This window comes from Anser brachyrhynchus (genome assembly GCF_964034855.1).
Source record: "Anser brachyrhynchus genome assembly, chromosome: 4".
Taxonomy (NCBI): Eukaryota; Metazoa; Chordata; class Aves; order Anseriformes; family Anatidae; genus Anser; species Anser brachyrhynchus.
Genome location: NC_137698.1, coordinates 26,542,907 through 26,562,955, shown reverse-complemented (window position 1 = coordinate 26,562,955; position 20,049 = coordinate 26,542,907). Strand labels below are relative to the sequence as shown.

The 20,049-nt window shown below is 34.4% G+C and overlaps 1 protein-coding gene across 2 annotated transcripts in view; it reads left to right on the top strand.

Annotated features, from left to right (window-relative positions):
- Positions 1-20,049, top strand: part of LOC308194362 (uncharacterized protein) — a 230,823-nt gene that overhangs the window by 195,660 nt on the left and 15,114 nt on the right. For both annotated transcript variants that reach the window (XM_080590232.1, XM_080590231.1), the window contains exons 12-13: positions 218-287; positions 18,654-18,694. In XM_080590232.1, the coding sequence (XP_080446358.1) occupies positions 218-287; positions 18,654-18,694 (111 nt within the window). The remainder of the gene's footprint in view (positions 1-217; positions 288-18,653; positions 18,695-20,049) is intronic.

Genomic DNA, 20,049 nt, shown 5'->3' with positions numbered 1-20,049 from the left:
ATTAAATATTTAAAAAAAATAAGGCCAATAATTTGAATTTCACTTGCTTAGTCATATCTGTTTGCAAAATGAGCCCTTCATGTTTCCAGATACTGCAGGGACAGTTCAGTCAGGCTTGGAGAAAGGTAGCATGAGTGCAAATCTTTCTTCCATGGTATGTGTCCACAGTTGCTTTTTGCTGTCATTTTAGAACAATATTATTTCTCTCCAAATGCAGATCAAGCACACAGCGGACCTTGGTATTGGAAACGGGACCTTCTTAAAAAAAGAAAAAAAAAAAGAGAAAAGTGAGTAGTCCTGAAGCAAGGAGGCTGTTTCCTTTTTTATATTTTTCATTCCTTGCTTTTTTGCATTCATCAACACATATATTTTCTATAGCCAAAATAAGCCAAACAGGCTTAGTTACATTCCCATTGTTGTCGTTTTTGTAATAATTAAGCAGCACATAAAATATGCTTAGTAGAATATATTTGTAAAAATTGAAACCTCAGGAAAAAAACAAGACTGCGGATAATTTAAGATATGCACATCACACACAAGAATGTGAGAGATGCTATTGTTAAAACATATCACTATCTTACTAAGGATTACTATGTCAGCAATATGCAGAAATATTTTAACGAATGACAGTGATGGACACATCTGAAAGACAATTCTTTTCTACGTGGCAAGAGGTGTCTTTTATAGCCCAATATGAGGAATAAAGTAACTTTTTAGTTTAGGTTGGTCTTAAGAAGTTTCTCCTCAGTAGTGGAGTCTGTACCTGACTTAGAAAACGTCATTGGAACTGTGGCTTTGAATTTGGGTTTATGGGCTATGTTACCATGCCAAAAAATTCTTGTGAGATATTGAAAAATGGTTGTTCTGGGCAAAAGAAAACTGGAGAAAGTTTTTCAATGACCTAATCTTTTGACAACTGTATTAATAAGAGCTTCTAGTTCCAAGATTCATAAAGGGTTCAAGCTATAACAGAATTTATCTGCTAGTTATTCATTTTTTTTCCCAGTCTGTACTTGTGCTATTTATCAAAAGCCAGACAGACAAGATGAAGCTTCTTACTAAGTTAGATAAAGTATTTCATTGCAATTTCTATTATCACAGGAAAAGAGAAAAATCATTCTGAACTGAAAACTATGTCAAAATATTTGAAACAAATACAAATTGTAGGAGTTGAAATATTTAGTTCATTCATCTGGTTTGGGTCTATTTTTAAAACTTCTGTTTCTGGTTTTTAAATAAGCTGTTCTGCCAGGGTATTCTTCATTTTGTGGGATTTTTTTTTCAGTTACTCACCTGTCGTCTCATTGCTTTTCAACGTCTTCTGATACTACAAGTATCTCACAGTTTTTCTTGTACAGTATCATTAAAAACTCCTAGGTGTCTCATGATGTATGACAAGCAGTGGTTTATCAGTAAAAAATTGTTAGGAGTAATATTAGAATAAAATTACGTAGATAGACAAAAGTTGGTTAAGGTGAATGTTCTGAACCATGCAGCTTACCAAAAAGATGGAATGGTGTAGGTATTTTATATGTCAGGACAAATTCATGCATAAATTTTCCCAGGGGGGGAAAAAGAGCAAAAAAAAGACTGATTCAGTCTTCAGTTCTTCTCCATGCATTTTTTGAAGTTCTTCCATCAGCATTTATGGGCCACAGATTTTCAGAGTGCCAGTGTTTATCCTGATCATAGTACTGATCCTGGACAAGATACATAGCATGTAGTTCCTTCAGTCTGCTTTTGAGATCTGTAAGGGAAGGTTGCACTGCCTACAGACCTTGTGGGCTTCTGAAGTGTGCAGAGTTGATTTTTATGAGCAACAGTGCACTAGCACCAATTGCAGGCCCATAACTAGTTAAAAACTCTCCTACTTGACTTATACTGTTTGCATCTATGAGGAATAATATTTGTTACTAAGAGGAAATAGATGTTGAGGTCTTTGAGGGGAAAATCACCTCTTCAGGAAAAAGAAAGAAAGCTCCAAATCGATCAGCTTTTACAACAGTATGTTGATTTCAGTAACAAATACCAAGATAGTTGATAGTGGACTTTTCAACTGTTAAGCAAAGGGGTGTCATTTTGGATGAAATAATGCAAGTTAGTACAGGAAACAGAGATTTTTGTCATTTGCTTATTGTAGATTCAACCAAAAAAAAAAAAAAGTAAAGATTAATGGAAAAGAAAAAAACTATCATGTTTTACTGGATAAATATCTCTTGGAGAATACAGATAAGTTTAAGAAAGTTCAAAAAAAATCTGTTTCTCGCTTACTTTATGGATTGTATTAAGAGACTCTTTTTTTTTTTTTCTCTGGTCAGAAAGGAATGTTTTTAGTTATGATATAAAATAATTGTGTGGGATTGTGCCTGTTAATAGCTAACTGTAATAGGTAACTTTAAGTAGAGAGGAAGAGACAACAGCAAATACAATTTGGCAAAATTCAGGAGAGACCTGTTTTTGTACATTTTAAGGTACATGTCAAAAAAAAATAAAAAAATCTCAGAGCAAATCACTTTGTTTTCAAAATTTCTGGCAGCAATATACCAAAACCTTATTTTTATCTGCAATAGTAAAACATTTTTGTCCACAAAACTGCTCAAACTATCTTTAAGGAATAGTTCCAAAATAAAGCCAATATTTAACATCTTAAGCAGGAAAAGAGCTGTACTGACTGTGAAACAGAGCAACTGAAGTAGATGCAGTCATTTCTCCAGTTCAATGTTTGCTTGGCATTGCTTGGCATAGAAGTAGTGCAGGCTGCTGGCCACTGGCCTGTTCACTTCCTGAATATATGAGCTTGGCATAAATACCACTAAGAACACTGTAGAGGGGCAGACTTCTCTCAAAAACCTGGGTTCAGGACAAGTATGAAGAAACTGTATTTAGAAGTTTTATGGAAGACTCCATACAACTCCAGTGACACATGAAATATATTAGATCCCTTTAGAAATGCCAGCCACATGGACTGCTACAGTCAGGTGTGTTCTAAAAGCCATGACTCGTAGTATGAGATTTAATTGTGGTTTTGACCATTGAGATTTGTAGTCTGTGAAACTTTACATTCAGTCTTCCCACGGAGCGCTTTCTGCTTTTGTGTGAATTGCCTTCTTTCATGTAAATTGCCCAGTGTGTCTGGTTAAACAATCATAGAATTATTTAAATTCCAGAAGTAACAATACAGAATTGAAAAGAAAACGAGTAAGCAGGTGAGCATCCTGATTATGTATATCTTAAAATACTTAATTACAAGTGACAGATGATGATCTAGTTCATGGTATGCTGAGGCAGGAAAATGACCTACTGAGCCTGTGCAGGTAAGGTTGTATGGCCAGGTCAAGAGATCTCTGTTATCTCAGAAATATTCAAAACACTTCCAGTCCATCCTCTTTGACAGAAGACAAGTGATGTATGCTGGAGGGAAAAACAGATTGTAACAACCAAGAGTGGCTATATGAGGTCAGCCCAAGTGAGACTCTCTAGCCAAGCATTCCACCTCAGGCAGAGTTGAGAAGTGTGCCAAAAGCAAAGAAAAAAGTTTTTTATTTTTCCTGTATGAATTTGTTTACTTTGATAATCCATACTTCTTGGAAAAGACTGTGGATTCCTGTTTGTCTCTTATCTGTTTTTTATAATATATAGACACGTCTTATTTTCACCTCAGCTGTCTTTCCCAGACTGAAGAATCCCACCCTTAAGTCACATCCATTGCTTTTCTCTGTGCTTTTCCCGATTCTTCTATACTGTTTCTGAGTTGTAATCAGTGCATGCAATAGTCAAAACACCTGTGCATCATGCATTTCCATGACAGCATAACAATGTTTTCTATTTGCTCTGTTCCTTATTGTTCCTTGCATTTGATTCATTTTTTTTCATTGCTACAGAGCTTTGAGCTGATGTAATGAAAACCCCAAGACACCACTCCTGAGAAAGCACAGAGTCCATTGTTTTTTTCTGTGAAATTCAGATTCTTTTTTCCATATGCATCACTTTATATCTATCTTCCTACATCTAATTTCATCTGCCATTTTATGGTACAATTATTCAGTCTTTTTTTTTCCCCCCACTGAAATTACTCACAGTTGGCTCCTATCCTCACTATCCTGAACTAACCTTGTATCATGAAACTTCATTCTTCACTTTCCCAGCCAACAGTGAAAATATTAAAAAAAAAAAAAAAGTACTATTACAGAACCTGAAATATTCTCTGCAGCTGCTCATTCCTTTTTTTTTCTGCTTTTTGACTTGAATTCATCCCTGCAAACCTTCCCTTTTAATCTAGAGAAGGAAGAGGAACCTTCTTGAATGCCTTACAAATTGACAGTTGTCTTCCTTTTCCATACACTAATTCATAACAAGATCTGGACATTCCTTTTTCCTGACTAACCCCGGTAAAAGCTTGTTTTGAAACCAATAAAATAGAAGTATTTTCCTCTGATCTCAACAGCTGTCAATGAAAAGCATACAGAGTAAAATTAATGCAGATTAAGTTGCTCTTAAAATAACATTTATTTCTGAGATATTCAGCCATTTGTAAAGCCTGTATATGGTTGCTTGCATTATTCCCCTTTTACAATACTATTTAGGATTCCAACCAGGAAGTAACAAGTGGAGCACATTTGCCCCAAGTCATTATATATCATAAAATATGCCAAAATGCTGACAAAAATGATATGTGTTCTACTTAATACGTTACGTTTTGAGCTTAAAAGCAAAAAGATTTATTGATAAAATTAAGGTATCTTGCAAGTTCTGTAAGTTAAATTCCTTCTCATTTATTTATTTATTTAATTATTCATTCATTCTCATTCATTTATTCAGTTGTTTGTGGAGTCTTAATATTTACATCTCAAATTTTGCCATCAGTTTACACTGCATTGATTCCAATGAGTATTGGACTGAATTCAGTGTGTGAAGAAGACAAGAAATGCTGTTCTTCTTAGAAAATGAACACCTCTGATATATGCTACTCAGTTTAAGGGTGGCTGGGGAGAATTGTATTTTAAACACCATTAACAAAAAAAGTTCTTTGTTTTTGGTCAGATTTGAAGAGGTACAACCTTTTTTTTTGTGAAACTGATTTACAGTACTCCGAAAGCCATTATCTGTATCCTCCTAGTAATTACTTTTGGTTATTATGTGTATCCATCTTTTAATAAGAGTTGCTTTTGAAATCAGCTCCTCCTTAGACCTAGTCTAGGAATAAAACCATAATGCTAAGTTTATGATATCTTAGTGTGTTGCTATGGAAGTGATATTAGCAATATTAGAAATCCAGCGTTGTGGGCTGTGCAACAGTGGAATGTGATAAACTGAAAGCATTGATGTGACAGAAGAAGCAGCTTTCATTTCAACAGAGATATCTTTGATTCTTTGGAAAACCATTGGAGAAAACGAGGACAGTGTATCGGAGGAAAGTAAGTATATTTGGATATTGCAGTTTATCTTCATGAGGATGTCTAGAACATAAAAACTAAGTTCTTAATTGTCAATGTTTTCAGGAAAATAAATTTAAAGTCTAGAGTAACCACAGATTTTTCTTTTTAAGACAATGATATTTTTTTAATTTCCATTTTTTCCTCTTTGCTATTGTGGTCATATCCTTTTTTTTTTCCTTTTTTTTTTTTAATTTTTTTCTTTTCTTTACATTTTGATTCTGTGATGAGAAACAGACCAAACAGAAAGCAGAAGCCTAGTTCTGTTCCTTTTTTAGCTGTTATTATTTCCTATATTAAGTATGACTGGCTCTGTCTTGGGCCCTTGCATACTAAGCCTGTTGATATTGAGTAATTATTGTGTAGCCCTATAGTAAATATTTATGTGCAGCTTAAGGTATAAGCTGATCAGTTGAAGTTTGGTACAATGTACTTAGGTGCATGGAAAGATGAAGGACTGAAGAATGGATCAATAAAGTCATTACTAGATGGAAAATGCTATGAAAACATAATGGTGATGTACGATTAAAGAACAAAAATCATATACAATCACTAGTTCGAGCTTTTGACAGGAAACATGAGCCTAAAGGCACAAATGACTGTGAATGGCAAAATGCAGCTGCTGCCTTCATTTGAATAGCCTAAAGAAGACAGGAGAGCAATCAAAATGTGCCCTAGCAATAAGCAATCATTTCAGAGCTTTAGCTGACTTAAAAAGCAATAGCAAGTTAGACCCTGAAGAGTACTAGACAGGATCCTGTGATGTGTCGTTGCCAACCCCTTTGGAGGAGATACTGTGAATAAAGGAATATTCATGAGAAAAGGAAAGTTCCATAGGGAATTAAGCAGCTGCAGAACCCCCAGTCTCTGCATGAAGGATCACACATGTTCCCATTTCTGCAGCTGCCCTTCAGCCTCTCTTCAGCTGCTGAAAAACCCATCTTTGCTTCCCTCCTTCTGATCCTAATGAATGCTCCACAACAGTAGCTCAGGACTGTTTGCGTGTTCTGCAGTAATCGGACGCAGTGCTTATAATATCCATTCCCATGTACACTATGGTTTTACATTTACTAGTGTGTTTTTTTTCTTTTTCTTTTCACCAAGAACTTAAAAAGTGAGAACATACTGGTTACCCTAAAAATATGCTGGAGCTGTATAACTATGTACAATAACTATCACAAATAAGTTTATGTTGTTAGTACAGTTTAAGTACTACAGTCGTTTCAGGAGGAAAGAGATTCCAGGGGAGATACTAACTGGCATATACTGCCCGGTGTATTTTGCAGAAATGTCCACAGTTATCTTTAATCTTACTGACATCAAACAAAGCATTTTTGAGAGAAGTTGAAGAGGTAAGAAGCTGTAAAATATAAAAATAAACTATCTGTATCATCAGAGGATGATATTTTTGTTGACCTAGCTCCAGATTTTCCTGCTTTACATAGCTCCGTTTCTCTTCATTCACCATCCTCTCTTTTATTGCATTCCGTTATTGCCAGAAACAAATGAAATCCAAAAATTCTGTAGAGAAAAACAAGTTAAGCACCCCCAGCTGTTTGCAGCAGCATGAGCTGCTGCTCCACTAAATCCAATATGTATGTGCACAGGCCTCAAGCATAGCCTTACCCCAGTGACTATTGGGGATGCAGAATTATTGCTTACAACAAATCATTGTAAGCCAATCAGAGCTCTGGATACCCTGGTGTTTTGACACATGTTTTGTTTGTAAGAGTGACATTTCCGAATGTTAGAAAGCTATGGGAAAGTTTCATTTTGTTATTGCCTGTGTTAGACTTACTTTTGACTGCTGTCATCTTGACATAATTCTTAAAAAATCCTAAGAAAGGCACAGAGAAATAATTTGGTTGGTGGTGTACAGATGAAGAATTTCTGTTGTTACTAAGTTGTTAATGGAGGTGTAGCACTATTATATAGCTTTGCTTACACCAGGAAAAAATGTAAACCAAGGGCTGTATTAACCTGTGAAAGTTTAAAACATGCCTGTGTCACCATTCAGATGTTTCTTGTTGCCTGCAAATGATTTCTCTACTAAGGTGAAGCAAAAACCATGTGCAACAGAAATTGCCTAACTGACACTGAGGATATCCTAAGTACTTGTGCTGTCCAATGAGAATAAATAGATAATTATTTTCAAGTCTTCTTGAAGGGCCCGGTCACCAGTCATATGGCATCGTTATTTCTTCCCTAACGAAGCATTTCTTAATGGTTAATGGAGTGTTCTACTTAAAAGTTCTTGAGGCGTTATGGCCAATAGCTGTTTCAGGTAATGTGTCATTCTCAGAGTAAAGAGCTTTTCACAACCATAAAGATGGAAAAGGCATCCAGAACCTTATCTACATATAGGAAATGACACAAATTCAAGTTGTTCTGAATTGACTTAAGCTGAATTGCGGTCTGGTTCATAAAGTAAGCCTCGTTTTTAATTAAGTAAATGTCATTGAAGTCTTTTCCACTGTTTTTCTATGTCAATTTAAATAAACCCTTAAATTAATCGTTTTCTTGATTGGAAGTTAAGACACAAATGTAAGAACAGGTTGTTTTTGTTATATTTGGGTTTTAGAAGACAGAAAAATCTACTATATGTAGGTATCTGAGTGAAAACAGCTTCTGTTCCAGTAGCTGCAGTAAGAAAAAATCAGTGTTAGCAAGTGGCTTTCAAACTGATGCTGATAGTCAGTGGCATGTTTTTTCTGTACAATTACATGGACTCTTTACTTGAGTTATAACTCATCCTAACCAAGTTATCCACACAAAGGAGCTGGGCTTTAGTTTGCTCACTTACTTAAATGGGAACACAGGCAATTGTCCAAGCACTGCCTTGCAGCTGAAACCTACTGGTGAGGATTTGGACAATGTCAATAAGCCATAGATAGTCACCCAGTGTTAGTGCAGGTGTCAAACTTAGTCAGTCACCTGTACTAACTGTGCAGTGAGCACCCAAAGTGTACCTTGCAGGTCACCATTGTGTAACATTGGAGCTTATTGGTCCACATGGTCCTGTAAAAAAGTGAGGCTGGAAGATAATGAAAAGAACACCGTTGGGGGACTAAATAAACCAGCCAGTGTGGGTTTATTGCTAAGTATCGTTCAGAACTGTTTATCATTTTAAAACTTAATGAAATTTCTATAAATAAAATCTGAGTTTTTTCAGTGTACGGACTATTCCTACAATACAGAGGAATTCATAGTTGAAATTTACCTGAAGATGAAAGCCTTAGTAAATGTGCACTGCTAATAAACAGGTAACATGTAGTTTGGGAAGAAATACAAAATAATGCTGGAGAAAAATGATCCCTAGTGTCTCGTAATAAAAACAAATTTTGCATAGAGTATTAAAGCAATTGAATATATTGAAGTTGGTGATGGAAATTTCTTTAGAATTTGAATATGGAAAAAAAATACATATATCTACAGGTGAAGATAAATCATGTTCCTGCTTAGTTGATGCCTTGTTTTAGGAATAGTGTATTTTAGACTGTAAATGTAACGTGTTAAATGATAACTATCAAAATTGGAACCATGTGATAATAGCACTAAGATCAGGTAATGGTAATCAGTTGGTTTTTGACAATTCATTGCTTTGTAGACAGAGCCAGAACAGATACCTACTGATTAACCAAAAACTTTGGGGATAATTGGTCCAAATAAAAAAGAAAGCTTGAAAGAATATGGAAATTATCGTAAATGCTTACATTAAGTTTTTGCATACAACTAAACTTCTGGAAAAGATATTGAAGATAACCTATGGATGCTTAGCAGAATCTTTATTGGAATACATAAATTAGAAAATAAATTTTCACTGTCCAAAGTTCATTCTAGTGCAGGTTTACAGTGCGTATTTTAAGTAAAACTAAAAAAAAAAAAAAAAAAAAAAGAGAAGAGAAAAACAACAAAAAACTTACTTCCACACTAACTTAATTTTTCCACAGTATATTTCCTTGCTGGTTGTATGCTAGCTAGGAACAAAAGAGATTTACAGAAATACCTTTGCATACCCACATGATATACTGTATGCATAACTGAAGTGTGAAAATCAGTGCATTTCTATGTTGAATGAAAAAGTTTTTGAAAAGACATAGCTTAATGGGCTCAGAAATGTTAAAAACATAAACCAGTTTACATAGTGGAAAAATCGCATAATAAGCCTGGGTATGAAGTAGATGAAATGTCATGAAATAAGTCTCTGTGCAATGGATGCAGTTGTCAGAGCAACCACATTGTGGAATTGCTCTGATTAGAGTCGGAGTGGTTTAGTTTAACCCTCGTGTTGCTAGTTTTTTCTCTTAAGTTCTCTACAGTAACTGGCTCATTTCTTAATTTGAGCACTGAATATATTTTATGAAGCTAGTTGGCAAACAATACTCGAAGCGTTGAGAGACTGAAGCAAAATTTGTCTCCTCTCAATTTAACATGAGCTTTATTGTAGCTTGAAATTAATCTTGAATTCAGTGGCAGTTCAACAGCTGACTTCCTTATATGACCTTGATTTGACTTGAGTGAACTTGTGAAATTCCCTATCTATAGACTAGATGTCATTTTTTTCAACAAAATGGATGCTGTGAGATTACATTCATTGGCATTTTTTGCTTCTAAGGAGCATGAGGGTCTTGTTACAAGAAAGCCTATAAACAGGCATAGCAGATAAGATCTTGATGAGTATTGCCAGGGAGACATCACAGGCCAAATTGCTTAGTTAGATTTTGGATATGCACTAAATTGCAAGTCATGCCGTGACAGAATTATTTTAAGACTTTTAAAAGGAATTTCTTTGTGAAGAATGATAGTCAAAATATAGAGAATCATCTTCTGTGTTGGTGTTAGAAAGCTTTCTTATCCTTGATAAGGTTTTCTTTGGACGTTGTAAGGGGTCCAGAGAGGCAAATTCTGATGGATATTCAATGCTGATACTTTCGTAGTGTTCCATAATAGGATAATTATTATTTTCAGTTTAGCTCTCATTGTTGTCATTGTTCTTTTTTTGATTGTACTTTAAAAATGAAATAACTTTTCATTTAAATTAGTTCATATAGTTGCAACCTCATTTTCAATTTATATTTTATGCATATATATTAGGTACATATGTTTGATTTTAACTATCTACTAATTTAACCATATAATAATTGCATGGAAATGCAAATTTGTTGATTGCTTGCACAATGTTTGTACCAGAACATAGTCTTGAAAAGGTCAAGCTTATTCTGTCAAACCAAAAGTTAAAGCATGTTATTGAGGGCATTATCCAAACATGTCTTAACGCAGACGAGCACGAGGCATCAACCACCTCTCCAGGAAGTCTGTTCCAGTGTTTGACCACCTTCACGGTACAGAAATTTTTCCTGCTGTCCAGTCTGAACCTTTCCTGGCACAGCTTTGTGCCATTCCCCTGCGTCCTGTCATTGGTTCTCAGTCCAGCACCTCCCTCTCTGCATTCCTTCCTCAGGAAGTTGTAGGGAGCAACGAGGTCACCTCTCAGTCTCCTTTTCTCCAAACCAGACAAGTGTCCTCAGACTGTCTTCATGCTCTCCAGGCATTTTGCCAGCTTTATGTCCCTCCCCTGGATATGTTCAAAGACCTTAACATCCCTTCTAAGTTGTGGAGCCCAGAACTGTACACAATATGTAAGGTGAGGCTGCACCGATGCTACATGTAGTGGGAGAACCACCCCTTTTGACCAGCAGGTCAAAACTGTGCACACATATTAGCTACTGACTATGCAACCCAAAATGCAATTATTGTATTATGTTATGTTAGATTAGATTAGATTAGATTAATTTAAACCATTTTGATTCAACACAGAAGTTATACAGGTAGCAGGAGAAGGAAGGTCTGTTTGAAGACATGCTTCTCCGTTTTTTACTCTGTCTATAGAATCTGTTAGCAGACTTATGGTATAACTCATGAATCGCCCTTCATTTCAAGCTGTTTTTAGGTTAAAGCTACTTATTTCTGAATAGAAAGATTTTTTTTTTCATTTCTATTGACATTTTTAGTGGTTAGGTGGTGGAGGGTTTTATTGTTTGTTTTTAGTTGTTGTTTCTTTGCTACTTAACATATGCCTGTAGACAGTGCAATTCAACACATTAATTTAAGTGATGTTTTGACCAAGATTTGAAGTTGGTCAGTATTTTCTTCTCATAGGAATCTCTTTAAATTTAAGAGTTCATAAATACTATACTGTTTCTATGGTTGCTAGTAAACTACTGGTATGCTAGTGAAATGGTGTAGCATATGGCATTTTCTACCAGTATTTACTATTTTCTGTACATATTTTTCAAAACCGTAACTTTTTCAAGTCAAGCAGAATTGGTTTACATCATGAGCAGATGTCTTTTTATCAATCTAGAGGAAAATATGAAGCTATTTAGGTTAATTTGTGTGGGTTTGACCTTGGCTTAAATAGGAAACTCATATTCATTATATTTAGGAAAGGTAATAAATTGATTGAAAGGCTTAGACTGTATCATTTATCTTATATTATGACTTTAACAGTTAGGCTATGATTCTCATCAAAAAATGTCACTTTGGATTTTAAATCTATTTTTATCACCTAGAACATATCATCTGTCAATATTTGATTAGAGGTCCTTGCAGCTTGAGACAGCTTTTCTCTGTCTGATAGATAATCTGAGGCTCTGAGACCATCGATTGAAGCTTCATCTCTAGGACGGGAAAAAAAAAACCTAGAAGATAATTTTTGATTACACTTCAACCTGTGACTTCTGCCTTGTGCCCAATAGAAAGTCAGAATCATCTGGTCTTATCACAGCAAAGACAGACTACTCCTGTATTGATTTAGACAGAGAAGTTCAAATAGGTTCCAGCCTGATTATTTTTTCATAACATCTCATCTAAGGTTAAAGGAAACTATCCTTTTTTTTTTTATTTTTTTCCTTTTCAGCCTCGCCGCTCACTGATATAACACAGCCATTTAATATGCTTTGTGGAGTGCTACACAAACTATTGTAAGCTTTCTGTTCAAGCACTGTCTTTGAGGTGATTACTTCTTTACAATAAAATAACTGTCCCGAAGAGGAAAAAAAAAAGTGACTAAAATTTCAGTATAAGTCATATGTAAAATCAGAAACTCAGAGATTAGTTGATTGGAAACCCTGAAAGGTCTTTTAGGCCTACCTGCTCCAGTGGCAAGTGCTTGTCTAATCTGTTCATAAATATGTTTCTTTGTTGTTGTTGTTCGCTTTCGTTTGTTTGTTTTTTTGAGGAGATTGAAGGACATTTCTTGATACCTTGGGAAAAAACAACTAATATTTTCATCTAATGAAAATATTTTTCATTTAATTTCATCTAAACATCTAATATTTTCATATGTTCAGTTTATTTCACAAATCTGTTATAGATATTAAGTATCACAAGCATGTTTTCCCCACATACCAATTTTGGGTGCTGAAAATTGGGCATTTATTTAGGTACGTACCAATAATATAGGGGTAGATTTCCACCTTCAGTTATCCAAGTAATTTTTCTCTAAATCGATATCTTACATGTATTATTTACTTTTTCTTGTAGAATAATTTGTGAGTTCTTCCTTCTACTGACATATTTGGATCCTGGAGAATGTAAATTCATGGCCTAAGAACAGACACGTTAGCTGATTATACAAAAGCAGTTGTGCATATTTTGTATTTATATTAATATGTACTATGTTGAAATTTGACAATATGCTAGATTTGAAGTTAGATTTTATGTCAGAGAGGTGCTCGTGAAAAGCTAAATGGAAGTGAAACAAATATGCCTGGGAATATTTAGCATAGATATAGAAAAAGAGTCAAACTTTGGTGCAAAAATGAGAAGTATTATTATTAGCCAATACAATAGCCTTTACAAGACGCATAAAATCAAACTTATTCATCCTAAACATACCTGAAGATTCAGGTTGGAAATTAGGAGAAATTTCTTCTCAGAAAGAGCTGTTAGGCATTGGAACGGGTTGCCCAGGGAGGTGGTAGAGTCACCATTCCTGGGGGTGTTTTAGGAAAGGTTGGATATGGTACTTAGGGACGTAGTTTAGTGGGTGATATTGGTGGTAAGGGGGATGGTTGGACTGGATGATCTTGGAGGTTTCTTCCAACCTTTATGATTCCATGATTGTATCAAACAAGTACAGCCAATAAAAATTTGCCAGAAAATTATGACAAAGAACACAGCCCTGTAAATATTCACATTAACAGCTAAAAATTTGAATACAATATGTAGATATTGGAAGCCAACATAGGACCAAATAGATATATATTTTAAGTTCCTGAATTTAGCTGTAAGGATGGAGAAATGATAAGTAACCTTAGTAGCCATAAGTGTCCCAATGAATGTATATCAGAAATGCTAACAATTATTAGATGATTAATTTCTAATTAGTCTCTCCTTTGGGTTTACGAACTAATGGCCTGATTAATTTTGACCTGTGACTTTGTCAATTATGTATTTTCCTTTTATATCTCCATTTTTGAAACAAATTCACAGTATGAGCAGAGTTTGTTTGCACACATACCAGAAATGCAATCACCTGCCTTGACTGGAGAGTTTCTTTCTTGTGAAAAGCAATATTGTATCTACTTCAAAAAATCTAAGATTTCCTTGCTGATTTAAATTTAGATTCACCTGCTCTGTCAAAAGCCTTGGAAAATAATTAATAACTTACATTTGTTGACAAGAATGAGAAACAATTGTTGGCTTTAATCAAACTTCGTGTTGAATCTGGGGATTTTTGAAGCATGAAGCTCAAAGCAGTTAGCAAGAAGAATAATCCTACTCAGGTTCATGCAGACCCAAAAGTTGCCAGCTGAAGAATATCAGGTACTTTCACTGTTAGCACAGTAATGTTGAGTTGTGAAATAACTTTTAATGAAAGTCGTTATTTCCCAGCTCCTTGAAGAAGAGGTTGTTGGGTATCATGATGGTGGTTATGAGTGTAGCAGCAAGAGAAGGTAAAAGCAACAGGAGAAATAAAATTAAAAGAACTTGGCTTTTGAAGATAAGCAAAGATGTTTATTGTGGCAGATATGCACTAAACCTTTTCTGAGCTGAGATTTAAAAGATGAGCAGAATTACTATGAAGGAAAAAATATATTTAATTCACTTTTTTATTGCAGGAATTAAAAACATTTTAAGTGACATTTAATGTGCTGTATATTTGATTTCTAACTATAACAATAAACAATGTTATTTAACAAACAGATTTCCCATTTTTAACTGATACATGAGTTATGTATACTATATTAAAATATGGATGACAAAGCAGCAGTTAAATAAATATCAAAGATCTTCCAGCTGTTATGGTCTGGGGAGCAGCTAGAAGAATAACAGTCAGTTCTCTTTCTGTGTACTAGGCAATCCTGTCCTAGAGGAGAGAATTGGACTAGGGTACTTTTTTCTGTCCTTCTGTTTTTCATTAATATGTCAAATACATCAGTCATGAATTTTACGCTAAATGCAAGGAAATATTATCTAGATTGTTAATCATTCAAGCCACCTTCACATCAAAAGGCCCATGGCATATTTTTGCTTTTCCTGAATATATTCTATTGCATTTGTATCGTGAATTTCTTTTTTCATTTGTGTACTTCTAGTTATGTTGTATCAACCAAAGTCTTCTGATGCTTTCCTGTGGAATACATTTTCAGACTGCCTTGCAAGATGAGGAGGCGATGTTACAAGGGTAGTTACACATGGAGATTGAGGTCAAAATACCACTCACTTTGCTTGACAAACTGAGCTACCCAGGACCTGACTGCCACACTATTTAGCATTACAATTAAGCCAATGGTATAGTAATTTAAAGCAAAGGTGCTGCTAACTTCTGTTGCAGATGTTACTATTCACTATGTCCCTATATCAGGATCATAGGGCAGAAATCAAGAGTTCACTAATTAGATGTGCATATGTAATGACTATCTATGAAAAGGCTATTTTAAATTTCTTGTTCATTGGCACATTAAGAATTCAATAGCTAAGGAAAGAATACGATTGAAGATTTCATTCAGCTGCTTTGGATCTTATGTGGTTCTTGCATTCTGCGAGGAAAATACCTGATGGCCTCAGTCTGAAGCATTCTTAGTGCAAATGAAATTTATTAGCTACAGTAAAATTGTCTTTTCTAAGCACAGAAAAATTGTATTTTTAAAACAGATCATTTGGACAGACTTCCACAGGCATGACTAGACTAGCACATGATTTTTATGAGAACACCCCTTGCTATATTTTAGCTGCCTGCCTGAAAGCACAGAATTTCTATAGTTATCCAAGTAACAGTTGATAAGAATCAATTGTCAATAAGAATTTCTGTGTTCAACAAGAGAGCTGTCATTATATAGTAGCTACTTATAGCTAACTAGGCAGGAAATTTATTAATTTCACTATTCTTGCGTGTAAAGATATGTTGAAAGAAAGCTGAAAGGCTTCTGTATCACCAAGGAAAGCTGGTTTAATTTAAAGGTGAAAAAGTATGTCAGTTGTATGACAGACTGATAGAACAGCCAAACTTCAAGGAAATGTCTAGCAGGTATGCTTATAGCCTTAGATTCCAGGAAGCAGCAGCAACTAGGAATCCAGTACTTTGATGATTATATTAGTCCAGCTTTTAAGAAATCATATTCTGATGCTGTTATGTTTTTGGAAGAGTCTTTCATAATCTAATGCTTTTTTTTTTTTTCTTATCATGACAAATATATCCCTTAGAACTTTCCAGAGAAGTGCAAATTTTTCTTTAATCATGCTCTGAACTTTAGTAAATATTTTTTATAGAATGGTCAAGAAATCCAAGATAAGTTTATGATAATTTGTTAAATTTTGCTGTGTGTCATTCCGTACTTAATACTGCTTTTGTTTTGCACAGTAAATAACCATGTAGCCTAGTAAGACTCCAGAAACTTTTCTTTACATTGCTCATAATACTGTCGTCTGCTGTTTGTATGTTTCCCCAAACTCAAAGGCTGCCTTTCTTTTCTAATAGGACTTACAAGATATCCCCTTACCTGTGTCTATTTGGGAAAAAAGAACAGTCTATTTGGGAAAACTTGGAAATTTGTGCCTTTCTAGAAATACCTTGCTATGGTTATTTAAAAACTGAAAAGTACAATTAAAGGCATTCAGGACTTTCCCTGGTCAGCCAAAAACTAGAAAATATGAAATGATATAGAACATCAAGAAGCTGAAATATGAGTACAGAAACAAAGTAAATATCAGTAGAGTTTCACTTCTTCATCTTTATTTAAATATTTAGAATATATATTTAAATGTATAGAATTTCTTCATCTTTATTTAAAATGATAAATTCCCTCATTTAAAAAAAAATGATGAAAGCATAAATTGATACACAGAACATTCTGGTCTCTTAAGCAAGTGCTCATTCTCTCTATTTTTTTTCTTTCCTTTTTTTTTTTTTTTTTCCATTTTTGAATATCTGGCAGAATGTAAGTAAATGGTAAAGAAGACAAATCAGGATAGCCAGGCTTTAGCCATTCCCCATTCCCTGGTGTATATAGGCTGCGTTTTCCAAGGATTCAAGTTCAGCTCCCACATTTATGAATAAGAATGTTATTTCAGACATCTTGTGAAGAAGTGATCTGAATGTATCATTTCAAAAGGAGAAATGCATTGAAACAGATTACTCTGTAGATTGCACTGTAGATATGTATCTGCATATATATCGCTTCAGTCTTATTTGAATGTACAGATTCATGCACAGTTGTCTGCTGAATTTTGTAGTGAACTTCATGCAATCATGAGTAGTCATGCACCTCTTTAGAGAATTGAATGTTTCAATGGAAATGCAAATGAAAGCTGTTTGGAAAATACAGTGGTAATACTTTTATCTTGCTTTAGGGAAAAACATTTTTATGATGCATTTCTGCATGGCTAGCACCAAAAAGTAGCATATGAATTTTGTTTTTCAAACAAAACTGGAAAACTACACAGAAGAAAAAAAAAAGTCATTTAGTCAAAAAACACTTCCAAAACTTTGAGATACAACAATGGTTTTACAATTAAATGGTTTTATAGTTTTATGTACAAAGGAATATTTTTTTTTCCCTGATTAATTTAATCAAATCTCTTTTCTGGTGTTTACTGAAGGTCACTCTAAATTTGATCAAGTTTTCTTTAGATTATACAGTTGTCAGCTAAAGACAAATATTTTTTCCATATGTTTGTTTTAATTTCTCTCTCTAAAATTCTTTTTGATTTGGATGATTGACTTTTAGGATGGTGTTTTCCGTTCATTCTGTATTAAGTTTCAGGTAGGACTATGCATTCCAAACAAATTCAATGAATTACAGATATACAAGGTAAAACTACTCAAGAAGTATTTATATTTGGTTCTGAGGTTTGTAGACAGGTATTCTGTAAGTTTGGAGAAATAGGTATATCTTTACTAAGTATTATTTTTGTGCTAGTGAGATGGAGATTTTTCCATAAAAATTTTATTGCATACATCAGTCTATATTTGCTATTATATTCTCTAAACTGTTGTAAACACAGTGACAGCAGCACCTTTTTCAATGCAGCACCTTTTTCAATACATGTTGGTATAAATTCAAGAACTTGGTGCAACATTTCTGCATTTGAAAGTAACATAGCTGCAGTTCTGATGTTGTAGTTGAAAGATGACACAAGGTGTACAGTAGGAATAGATGAATGACTAGCATTTTTATGCATGAATTTCATTGTTGCCCTTGCTCCCTGGCTAATCCACTCAATGTCATTCTTGACTCCTCTCTATTCTTTTTTTCTTTTTTTGCAGCTCAGTAATCTTTTTTTTTTTTTTTTTTTTCCATTTTATCATAAGAATCCACCCTTTCATCCTTTCTATTCACATCCTTGTGGGCATTTTTTCCCCTTCTTTCTTTGTATGTAAAGTTCGAATACTCAAAACGTAGTCATCTCCCATACTTATCTCTTTATTTGAAGCAGTGTTTTTCTCCAGTTGCATATCTGTTGCCGAATCAAATTCAAGCCTTTTGCCACATTGTCTAATAAAGAGTACTGCCTCAAACTAGTAACTACCTCTTTATCTTCTCTTGCTTCACATTACTGGTTTGTTTTTCATTGCTACTACTCTTTCCTGTAACATGCAGAGTCATTCTATTGTATCATCTTACTACAAAGTCTTTCTAAAAATACCTGCTTCAAGAAAACACCCTAGTCCTTTTTTCTTTTTTTTTTCTTTTTTTCTATTTTTTTTTTCCCCAGAACTCCCAGTTTTTATATTTCTGCAGCAAAGGTCTCTGAAGGTATGTACAGAATATTTTTCTTATTAGCAGTGATACTTATAAGTTAACATGCTAAAATGAAGAGTAAGTGATGTGACAAAAGACTGTCTGAACTGGTAACATGGGTTCAGATTCTTTGACCCTGTTTTGGTTGTTTTCCCTGACCTGCTATATTAGTTTTACAGCTTCAGCTGTATGATTTACAAAACATAGAACATCAGCTGCCAAAAAAATGTCAGAGAGAAATAATTAATGTCCCTTTTTAGTAGTGAGGCCTTTGAGTAGTGAGGCTTGCTTTTTTTTTTTTTTTCTTTACTCTTTCAGGCATGAGTTATTCTACGGTATGTTAAATGAATATGCTGTCGGCCCCTAGATTTTCATCAGTAATGAAGACTAAGAGTAAAAGGCCCTGATCTGAAAGAAAACCTAAATGATTCTTCCTAGCGAAAGAGATATTAAAGGAAACAGGAGAGATCTAATAAATGAAATCTCTCCCATCTTCACCCTTGGAACGCCTAGTCTTAGATATGATGTGCTCCACACAGCATCAGTATTCATGACAGGGATAACTGCATTAATAGCACTGAAAAATGAATTATTCCATAGCATAGATTTTGTGTGTGTGTGTTTTCCTACTGTGATCTTTTTAAAAGAAAAAAATGAAAATTCTTGAACTTTCTTCTCTACATTATTTTTTATAGGATTTAACTTCATTGTGTATGTCATTTCCAACTGATAAAATATTCTTGCAGTGCTGCAAAATGTTATAATGACTTCCTACTTTTGATGGATAAATTACTGTAAATGTTTATATGGTGGAACAACTATATTATCCATTATTTCTTTGTCTTCTAGATTGCATTAGGGAGCTTCATTCCTGTGTAATAGTCTGTACATATTATAACATGAAATTGAGGGGAGGAAAACTACAGTTGGGATGAACTAGCTGATAGAACTTTTTTAATTTTAACAATGGAGGTTTCTTGAGGAGTGGTGGTAAAACGTTTAGAAAGAAAAAGGTGTTTTTCCATTTTGCTTGAAATAAGGTTAATCTATTAAACATCACATTTGCAAAAGTGATTTTCATGTGCATCAAAATTTGGGATTTTCCTTTCTCAGGGTATTGTAAGTACTGATGTTAGCTTTGATCTTGAAAATTCAGTTATCCAAGTTGGCTGTTGAACGAACACGAAAACTTCCAGTTAAAACATTTGTGTGGGTTTGTTTCACAATTAGTCTGTTACTCTGCATTTTTTAGGAATTTTACTCCATCACTCTCAGGGGGATTGTTCAGTCCCAGCTAGGCTAGTTCTTTCATACTTCATGAAGATCTGACTTGTATGAGGCACAGCAGTGCAGACCTATGCTGTTTTGTG